The 11,158-nt window shown below is 45.7% G+C and overlaps 1 protein-coding gene across 1 annotated transcript in view; it reads right to left on the minus strand.

Annotated features, from left to right (window-relative positions):
- The window catches only part of CXCL12 (C-X-C motif chemokine ligand 12), a 71,087-nt gene extending 60,753 nt beyond the window's left edge, over nt 1-10,334 (minus strand). The window contains exons 1-2 of the mRNA XM_009641902.2: nt 10,217-10,334; nt 10,063-10,129 (exon numbers count right to left, since the gene is read on the minus strand). Of these exons, the coding sequence (XP_009640197.1) occupies nt 10,063-10,129; nt 10,217-10,334 (185 nt within the window). The remainder of the gene's footprint in view (nt 1-10,062; nt 10,130-10,216) is intronic.
- Between the last annotated feature and the right edge of the window lie 824 nt (nt 10,335-11,158).

The raw sequence follows: 11,158 nt of genomic DNA on the forward strand, positions 1-11,158 counted from the left end.
CCCCGTTACTGTGCTGGAGCCCCACCAGACGCAGCACCCATGAGCACGAGCCCAATCTGCAGCCCACGGGAGTCAGCCAGGGCCCCTCGCTGATTCCAGCAGGCTGTGGATCAGACCTTCCCCGAACAGGCTGGGAATAGCAGCCCAGGAGAGCTAAGCCTTGGGCTGAGCTGCAGCCGCCAGCACAGGCTGCTCTGGGGTGGGGGGCTGTGTGCCTCTAACTAATGCAAGAGCGACACCTGTTAATTATCCCACCCCTCCTGCATGGTGCTTCTGCCCTCTATGAGTGTACAAAACGAGGTCTACAAAAGCCTCCTTCCCTGGGTGAAATCTCTTGCCAACCCCCTCACCCAGATGAAATCCTCAGGCAGCAGGAACTTTGCCTCGCACTCCCAAGGTGAATGAAAGTTTAACCTGGGCAGGGAGATCTGCTGTAGTCGGACACGTTATCCATCGCAATACTGGTCCTCAGCAAATCAAGTGGGTCAGGCAATATCATCTGTCCAACTTCTCAGCCAGAAGGAAGGGGGTCCCTAAGTGGGCCACTGACCTTTTAGTACAACTTGGTTGCTACCGCGCGTGGGGGTGGCAAACAGCTTTGTCTCCACAAGGCTGTTAATGTGTGTGGTCTAAAGGACCTTGTTTATTTTCAAGGCAAAATAATCCTGGGGATGAAGGAAATCAAGAGAGGAAAAACTTGCAAGAGCACACTCTTGTTCTTGCTTCACTTTGATTTGGTTTTAAATTGGGCTTTGCTAACTGTGTGCAAGACTAGGGGCTGATGTTATTCAGCCACCAGCCAGTGTTGCACTGTTTCTCCCTGTGATTTCCAAGCTCCTACAAGCCTTCCTACAAGCCTTAATGCATTTATCTTCACAGATAAATGTGAGGGAAGGGAAGAGCTACTAACACCCTTGGACAGAGCAGATCTTTTGATGCAGGTCTCTTAAATCCTAGGCTAGCCATTAAATCCCTCCAGTGTTTAGTGGTCTCCAACTGGTTCTTTAGGTCATTCATTATTTATAGTATGTGCCTGGCTGTATGGTATTTCATTACCTCTGGAGGAGGATGGCAAACACAAAGAGTTGGGAATCTCCCTGTCCTCCTTAGCCTCAGAGAGACTGCAGGACTTCAGACTCTCTGGAGCTAATCCCATGCTCTTTTCACTCATTTGTAGAGTTACTCTTTGTAAGAGTGGAAAGGATCAATCAATGCGATGTACAGGTCCTGTATTTTCACTCTTTTACTGTCATATTGAGCCTGCAAGCTGAATGTACAGGAAAGCTTAGAGAAAGTAAAATAACCATAAAAAAATAATAACGGCATTATTTCTAGTTCAAATCTAATCTCCAACTGTGGCTCTTGCTGTGACTCCACAAGAGTAAAAAGCCCTTCACAGCTGGGTAAGCTCTTCCCATGAAGGCACCTACCAGTCTGAGCAAGGCTCCTCTTTTTCTTTTTTTCTTGGTGTGCTAAGTAGCCTGAGCTCTCCAATTCCCATTCTGCAAAGCAATCACAAACTCTCAGACAATTTTTTGGAGTGCGTGTGTGGCTTTCCACTGCATCCTCTCTAATTTTTCAGTTTCTTTAAAAGTAAGCCCAGTTTTAAAATATCCACAACAAAGGTTTGGAGGGAGGAAGCAATAGCTGTTATTAGACTAAATGGCATAGCTGGAAAAACTAGACAAGCCTTCGGTTACTGAAGACTTTTGCCTAATGAAAGATACTACGTTTCTCTGCCATCCCTGCCTTGATTTAGCCTTAAACCACCTCATCTTCAGCAATTCCAGTCCCACAAAGAAAGCATAGAAATCTTAGAAAGGCTGGACATTTAATCTGTACTGCCACAAAACAGCATTATTATGAGGATTGCACTGCCTGGGCTGGTTTGTTGTTGTAGGATAGCTCACCAGAGCTAGGCAGCTCCTATTTCTTAAACATAAATCACCACTAAACCCATTTGTTTGAGTTCAAACCCAGCAATGGCATACTTGAATTGCAATAAATTAGTTACCTCGGGTAGCACAGAGAATCATCAAAAAGTACATTAAGTCAAGGGGGATATAATAAATATTTTGATAAGCTGTTGTCAGAGCACAAGGCAGCTAATTTAAACCCTATCTTTAATCTCTGTCTTGTTACAGGTAATGGGCGAGCTCCCTCTGCTTCTTCCTGATTTGTCTTCTCTGCAGTCTTCCAAGGTTAGGATTGGGGTAAAACATCCTCCCTGCTTCAGGCAGGTTTGGAGATACAGCTGCCCAGGGTGTACAGTGGTTACCTGAGCTGAGAGCCTGCAGTTCTCTTTCCCAGCAGCTAACTCAGTACCTGGGGAACAACCTAATGCCACAATATCACATGTACAGGGTAAAAAACATTTCAGGAAAGCATCACTCCTAAAGAGAATGAGGCAGACTGTAAATCTATCCAGCTCAGCCTCCCCTACAGCTGGGAAGGTCTCTCGCTTCAGATTCCCTCCATCCGTCTTTTCGGCATCAGCCTGTCACCACAGAAAGCTGCTGACAGATGGCCCCGATCCACACAGCCGTGCAGAAAATCCTGATAACCCATTATCACTGTGCAGGAATTCATCTCGCAAACAGGCACCACCTCTACAGTTTAACACACTGAAGTCCCATCATCATTGTAGCCGCATCTTATTTATCTCGTTTAAAAGAACTCTGAAAAAACCAGCAGCAGCATGAGGCATGCCCTGCCTTGTTCAATGATGCTGGTGGCAGCTGCTTGTGCCAGAGGGCTGGAAATGGTTGGTTATTTTCTTCAGAAAAAATAGACTTCAGAGAAGGTCATAAAGTTGCAATCAGAGTAGATCTGCCCTGTGGTCCTTCTTGCCCAGCAGCTTGTTCCCAAGAGCAGCATGGACCTGGCAAAGCAGCTGTGAGATAATCCCTCAGCAGACCTCGCTTGGTAATAAGGATTTCCCTACCTGCCCCCATAACCATCCCAGCAGACTTGCAGGAATACAGCCCTGCCCACCACAGGTGCCCTGACACCAGGCTGAGGGGACGCGTACGGCCGTTTCTGTCCCTGCACAGCAAGGGAGGTAGGCTGTACCAATACAAAGGGCGTCACATTTCTCACCACTAAAGCTGACTGGATGTAACTACTTTGGCTTAAGCACAAAATTACATCTTTACAGCATGATACTGACTAAACTTTCATAAGGAGACCAGGACATAGAGAGTGGCCACATGAAAAACAAGGTCTAATAGTATAATGAGTAAAAAAAATTATATTCTGGATCAACTATTTACATGCTACCCCACATCCTTAGACCTGTTGAGGAATGAGTGTTTATTTTAGGGTTAAAGATAGATACCAGGAGATACAAAAAGCTATTTCAGACATAAAATGAAAGCATTCCTGAATGGTGAAAACCATTGTGTACGGAAAGGGCACAGAGAAGGAGCCTTTGAGAAACCTGAATAAGAAAATAAATCTCCCTTTATTTGCCTTGGAGAGACTTTTTTCTGATGTCAGCTCAACATTTCTTTGAAACTTTTACCATCAAGCTGCATAGTGCAAAAGGGAAACAGGGATGTTTATTTATCAGCAGAGAATCTCAGGCCAGTCTGTGCCCAGGACGGGCTCTGTCTTCTATACAGCTGCTGCGATGGTAAATACATCTCCTAGCCCCGGGTAGTGGTGTTGCCAAGGACAAGGAGCCCCAGCAGCAGCATGCGAACCCCGTCTGGATCTCGGGTGCCCAGTGGGACAGTGAAAATATTCACAGCAAAGGGTGAAATTGCATTCGTCATATTCTTTTCTTTATTAACATAGGAATATCCATTTTTGCCTGTTCCTTTCCCCAGGATGGTGGGAAATATCACCATATTTCCTGAATGAGTGAGTGGAAAAAAGACCACTTGGAGTTAAAAATGAGCTTGTAATGCAAAGCTAAAAAGACAAGGCTTTCTCATGTATACTTGCAGTGCAAAAGCAGCCTTCCCGTTAAATTCCTTGGTAATTTCATAATGTAAGAGTCACCCAAAAGTACAGAAAAATACATTAACTCCTTGACTACCAGGACAAGCTCAGTATTTTCTCTTCTCAGCCCCTAGCCCCAGTCCTCACCACCGTCATCATACACGAACTGTGCAGAGAAAACAAACTCCCTCCATGGTGGACTCCTCTCTGGGGCCTGAAGCGACGAGAGCGGGGACCATGGGTGGGAGGTTTGTGCTGCCAGCAGCTGGTAGTGGGATGGGGGCTGGGATCTCACACAGGCTGCTCTCAGATGGCAAATGATCTCCAGCCTGAGCTGGATTTGGGCTGATTCCTAGAAAGAAAAAATTTGAGATGCTTGGTTACTGTGTTTGGATTTTCTTCAAATGTGTCTTTACTGGCAGTGGATGTGTTTCGACATGCACTCATTAACTAGCCTCCCTCCTCCCGGGGACTCAAACGCCTGAATGCATAATTTTCCTTTTACCCAGAAAATGTAATTTCCCATTGTCACCAGTGCCAGCAGTTCTTTTTAATGCCTTAAAGAGAGCCTTACCCCTCTTGTATATCACTATATTCTCCACAGTCTCCCCCCAGCTAATAGCTGTATATAGTAGATGGGGAAACTCAACCAGGTGGTGGATCAAGGCCATCAAGAGAGCCTCCTAGCACCCAGAAAGCTCTGGTGACTGCTCCGGGGTTACACCTGGGACAGGTGCATTGGGGGGCCTGGAGAAGCAAAGGGCGCAGCCCCAGCCTGGGATAAGAGCCATAGCTGCAGCCCATGACCCAAAGCAGAGGCTGCAGACCATTGCACCATTTGTACACCACGGGACAGCAAATCCTGTCACCCCAGCAGGTACCAGCCCTCCTGAGACCAGGTCTTAGGTGGCTTCAGACAGACTCTCTGTGGCAAAGCAGTGCCTTCTGTGCCAGGCAAGTCCCAAGCTATTTTCCCCACCATAATGCCTTCAGCCAGCTTCTTGTTTTCAGAGAATGCTTTCAGGAAACCAAGATGCCCAGCTTACAAACTCAGACTGTTTTGTGCAGGTGATCTCTAAAACAAAAACTAAATACCTCTCCCCTAAGATGACCTATTAATGTTGATCCAGGCTCTGAGCAAATAAATGAATGTACTTCTACTATTTGGATGGCTAAATATTTCCAATTAAGAGCGTTACGAACAATGCATAATATGTTTGCTTTGGAGGGAGGCTAAGGATTTAGAGCTCATGCTAGAAACATTAGCTGCTGTCACTAATGTGACTTGCTGACTCGAGCATTTATTTTTTCTGTTTTTTCCCCCATTCTCTCCAATTTTTCAATTAAAACCTAATCGCCTGCCCGCTCACTCACTGCAGAAGTGATAGGGAGATTATAAGCTATCATAAAACCTTCTCCGGTCTCATATTTCCCTCTAGCAACACAGAGAAAAGGTCACTTCTAGTACTGGCCTACACACTAAGCCACACTTTTATTGCAGTCTTGTGGCTTAAGCACTTGCTTTGGGAATGTGTGCTGGGTGCTGGATGGTGTGTTCATGTCCCATCTTCCTTCAGCTTTGCCTAAGTGTCTTCTAGTGAGCTGCATTGCCATCTCATCAGCAGAAATCCTGATCCAGCTCTTGGGTGGCATACTTCTCGTACCTTCCTCTGACTTGGGTATGTTGATCTGGTTTTATGGCTTATTTCCATATGTTGAATCAAACTAGGGCTGTCTCTGCGTATGTGAGATGAGCAAAGAACAGCACACCTGTGTCCCCGCAGAGCAGCTGTCGAGTGGAGAGGAATTTCTGCAAAGATCATTACCTGGCCATGAAAGCAGGCTGAGTAGGGACAGCACACCACCTCGCCTGCTAGGAGGCAATAACAGCCGAGTGCTATTGCATTCATTTCCTTAAGCCTGTAGCTCTAAAATGAGCAAGGACTTGTTTAAGCTTGTAACCAGAGCAGTGGCTGGAGGGAAGCTATAAAGAGAGTTTGTATATATGTGCAATGATAGCAGCAAGAGAAGAGATTAGATAAACAGAAGATCGTTTACAGCATCATGTGCCTCACAAACCTCTCCTGGCAGGAGATGTATTACATCCACTCCAAAACAATTAGCTGGCCTGACAAGCAGGGAATATTCACTGGGGGTAGGTAGCAAGGGTGATTTGTCATGGAGACCCCTAGGCTATCAGAAGAGCAGAGGCCAGGGTTTTCCTGGACTCTTTTATGGCCAGCTGTTTATTTTTAAGAATTAATTTATTCTTCCTGGTGTGTTTGGTGCAGTTGCCTTGCAAAAAGAGCTGTTGTGAGGGTCCTATCATTACAGGAGGACCCAGGGAGTAAAATGGATTTGGTTTCCCTGGTTTACTGAGTGGGGTGGAGGTCAGCAGCTTGGATCTACCTTGTGCAGGCAGAGCAACGGGACCTGGAAACATCATAGCGAACCTCTGCGCAGACACACGGGGCATGAGCTGCCATCCTCGAGCAGGCTTTCACTCCTCCTGCCTCCTAAAGGGAGCATAAATGCTCCTGAAACAAGATTTTCACTTTGCACTGCTGTAAAAGCGGAGAATCGTTCACCTGCCAGGATCTTTTCTCCCAAGGTGCTGAACATGGGGATCGGCTCGAGGCTTTTCAATGGTATGGGGAAAATTCCCCTTTCCTCTGCATTTTTGGGGTTGGCAAATTTTACAGATGCAGCAGAGGTGGCCCTGAGATAGACTCTATTTCGTACAACCCTGAGCGCGGCCCTGCTGAGCTCTCACCATGCTCGCTGGCTGGACCTGCCGCATACCTGGGAAAACCCCACGCAACAGCCACCTCCCCAAGCTATTCCTCGATGGAACAAAGTGAGGCACAGAGCTTGGTGAGCCTGTGGCACCCCGTAGGAGGTGGCAGACCCGCTGGAGGCCCAGTGCCCACCCCATCCCGTCCTTCCCACAGTCATGGTTAGCTGCTGGCTATGTAGGGGGAATGGGTGAAGCAGCATTCACCTGAGCTGCAGATTCATGAGTACAGCTGCTCTGTGTCTTTCTGAAAAATATTACTTGTCATCCCTTTTTACAGATAGTAGGCTGTTTTTATCCGTATCCTTTTTGCATTCCTGAGGATTGCCCAGATAGCTGGATGAAAAATGTTTGCAACCACTTACTGTATCTGATTGCTTTTGCTCATTTGAGCCTGGTCTCTTAGAGCCCATGGCATTGTGCCTATTTCTGATTGGGAGGCTGAAAGATTTTTAAAATGAGAAAAGTAACCAGCAGATAATAATAACATAACCTTTCTGCCAGGTGGTGTTAGCAGTAGGAACAAGCAGAGTCAGACAGTGTCTAGAGTTTCCATTTAATATAACTAAAATAAATGGTTCTAGCCTCCACCTAATACCTTGCCCTCTAGAGTTTTAGGAATGCAGACTGTAAATCCCTGATCACCTTTAATGCCTGTTATTTTCTGAGCCCAGAGTTTATGTTGCTCATCAACTGACTGAACTTAAAACCTTCGGAGAACTCCAGGCTTCTTGGTAAAAATCCCCCTAGATGTCACCTGCCAAAGAGTCCAGTGCTGCTTCCTTCAAACAGTAGCCAGGCACCTTGGTTACTGTCTTTCCTATGGAGCTCTGCATTTCTTCCCTTGTAGGACACTCCGGCCACTACTACCACCTAGCAGAGGCCACCTTAGTAAGGCAGTAACTATAATTGAAAAAAGACCATGTGCAACATGCTTCTTCAAAACAGACTTGTGACTTCTCTGTGCTCACGATGCTGGTCAGTGAGATAGCCACCTAATGCAGCTGCTAGTCCCACCAGCCTCATTTACCAGACCTCACCAGCTTCTCATTGCCTTCTGGAGGAGCCTGGCTAATAGACAGTAGAGAAAGGAAATTTTGGCCAGAAAAGATGCAAAGATCTCACTGCTTGGCTGGAGGGCTGTGTTCCTGGACAAGTGCACCCACTCAGCATCCTGGCGGAGAGACCTATGAGAGATGTTTCCCATGTAAAGAAAAACAACAGGGACCACAGTGCTTGATGGTGATCTCTTAAAGCCCAGTGGTATCCAGCAGCAATATGGCAGTGTTTGAAGCCCTACTACCTTGGAGGAGAGCGTGAGCATCCATCCCTGAGAAGGCATTGCCACACAGAGGAGTTTTATTTGGGAAACAGAAAGTCTCACTGTGGTTTGGGAAAGGATTTTCCCTCACTGTCCTCATTCCAGAGCTACAGGCAATCTTTTAGATAGACTGGATCCATGCCACAGCGTGCCTTGAAGACTTAGTCTGAAACTTGTACTTGATTCTCACGAGGAAAGTTACCCAAATATGGCCTGTGTCTGGTGTGCAGCAGTCTTGAATTTCTTTATTCTAAGTGGCTCTCATCCTGACAGAAATGGAAAGGTAGCCCTGTCTACGTGTTAAATATCATGGGAAAAAATTCTAGACTTCAGCCGCTTCCCTAATCTCCCACCAGGCAATATTTTTCAAGAGTTAATGAAATAATGACAGAAAATCCATTAATAGTTAAAAAAAAACTTATATGAAGTTCCAGATGGATGGCTTTTTCTTTTTTCCATGGACCAAACTCACATTCAGCGTTTGTGATACAGAAGAAACATTGTCTGTGACACCTCAATAGAAGACTTTGCAAGGAAACTGTCAGGAGAGGCTGGGCTTTCCATAGCGGCATCCCACCTCCCTGCTGTGAGTTGAATAGATCAAACCTGTTTCCAAAAGTAATAAGCCACATAATTGATCCCAAAGCCTAAAGATGCTTTCTAAGTCAAAGCAACTGGTTTCTTTTAACACAAGACAGAGCAGAAGATGATCCTGCTCAACTGGATCAGCAGAGGAGCCAAAGCAGAGCTTGCCTCCTTGCTAGATCAGGCTGCCCCTGTCTCCTCTAATGCCCTAACCAGAGCTGACCTGGTTTTCACATGCGGGGCTGCCTCCCTGGGTGGAAGTTCCAAAAACCACTACGGACCATCACGCCCTGTGCCCATGAAGAGCGTAACAATATTTGAGACACCTGTTGGAAGGAAAACATCTGCTCTGGGCACCTGCACACATGTTCCTTGGTGTGGGGATCCCATGATTTGTAATGGACGCCTGCTGCTTGAGCTCACTGATGCCTCACTGAGGCTCATTGCCTCAGCTTCAGTTATGATGTTGATTTGATTATCGTACTACCTCAGCACTGTTATAGCAGCAGTCTCAGTGCTGGCTTTGCTGAATTTTACACATGTATGTTTATTCCATTGAACAAAATCCACTGAAAATGCTCATAAAGAGATCTTTGCCACTTTTTGCATTTGCAGCAGGACTGGTAAGTCGGGGAGAAAAGACACTCAACTAAGGTATTTAAAGGCACTTTAAAGGCTCAGTTTCTGAGCGAATGCCCTGTCCCTCATTTCTTCCACCTTACAGATGCCAGCAGATGGAGGAAGAGACAGGGTGGCTGCGCTCCTCTGCCCTGGACTGCAGAGGAGGAACCCCGCAGCCTTCGGTACCCACTGATGTTTCTGGGGCTGGAGGCTTCATGCCCAGGCAAACTGCATCACTGGCGAGACAGAAGGCAATGGAAGCATGTATAGGGCTACAGCTTTATTTGTGAGGCCACAAGTGAGCAAACCCCACAGGGTGAAAGGAGATATTAAAAGACGAAGACTGTTTGCTGCCCCAGGCAGCATTCCTAAAAAGACTTCTAAGCATCTGAGTCCTATTTTCTATAGGTGAGCCAGATCTTAAAAATAGTAACATCTGGGGAGTAACAAAATACATGCACTTATGGATCTGGAAAAGTTTGGATTGGGAGTTCAGACCATTGGAAAAATACCTGCTCCCTGGGAGGAAAAGGAAAACCCAGAGACCCCACTGATTTTGGGAGAGAGGCTGGGTAGTCCACATTTCTTTGGAGGCTCGTTCAGCCCTTTAATTTATACAGCCACACTTTACCACACGTGTCAGTTATACCTCCCTGGCAAACTCTTTGCCTTCCTGGCCTTTCAAGTGTGGGATCTCACCTGCTTGGATGTCTCTGAGTGATGCTCATAGGAAAACTACCCTTGAAATGCCAAACAGATGTGAAAATGCATTGGAGGAGGAACGTATGGGTGGTACCCGTCTGTCATCACCCCTTTCACCGTCTCATCTCCTCCCCTCTCATCTGGTGCCCACCTCTGCCACGCTACAGACAGGGGAGCTAGGTGAAACGTGAGACAGAGGCTCAGCCTGACCTCTCTTTCTGCAGTAAGAGCTCTCCACTGGTCTTTACCTGGCTGTGCGAAATTCAGCTTCACTTCAGTGAACATTTGCTTTAAGGTGGAATTGTAGCGCTTTGGTATTTTGGACAGGTTGCTGTTGAAGAGCTGGTCCACCTTAATAAATATCATAAAGATATGAAATCTCAGAAGTCATTTGTATTTAGACAGAAAAAGCACAGTCACCACCCCCCCCCCAGATGTGCAGCCAGCCTAAGAAGTTGTTACCATTATTCTCAGAGGCCCACATTATTTTTTTTCATTTCATTTTCTTTTTCCTGACTTGCTCTGAAGAAAGTTAAACACTCTTAAACAAGCAGGTTTTCTTGGTCAGAGGAAAATGCTTTTTTTTTTTTTTTTTTTCCAAACAGATGTTTTTCCTGTGAGATTTTTTTATAACAAAGAAGATTTTCTGGCAAAATAAACACAGCCCTTATTATAGTGATTATCAGAACTTTGTCTGATGGACATACAAATGCGGGTAAAAACAAATAAGCAGTATACGACTAGTTTCTAGGTTTTTTTAAAAATCACATTCCCTCCCAAAAAGTACAAGAAATTTGCAGCGGATCCCTAAGGACTTTGTAAAAATACACAGATACGGTCAAAATTTCTCAGTAGAAGTTAAAAATAAGATCACACTGAAATGAACAGTGACACCATCTTCAGATTCTTTTAAGAAGGTTTTTTTTTCTCCTTCAGCCATTTTTCCTACATGATAAATTCCATTTTCTATAGGTAATCGAACAGTTACATTAACCAAAACTCTCCTATAATCTTCTTAAATTATAGGCATTTCCCTGCAAATGCTTTGAAAGTCTCTGATTTCCAGTGCTTTCAAAACAAAGACCAATTCTCCCCATCCCGTTCTTCAGTACCACACGGGACAGAAAGCACATTCTTGTTGCCCATACTGAGAAAAGAGGCGGCGTGATTTCCTCCTTGCCTGTATCAGA

The sequence above is a fragment of the Egretta garzetta genome, unplaced genomic scaffold (genome assembly GCF_000687185.1).
Source record: "Egretta garzetta isolate BGI_Z169 unplaced genomic scaffold, ASM68718v1 scaffold56, whole genome shotgun sequence".
NCBI classification, from domain to species: domain Eukaryota; kingdom Metazoa; phylum Chordata; class Aves; order Pelecaniformes; family Ardeidae; genus Egretta; species Egretta garzetta.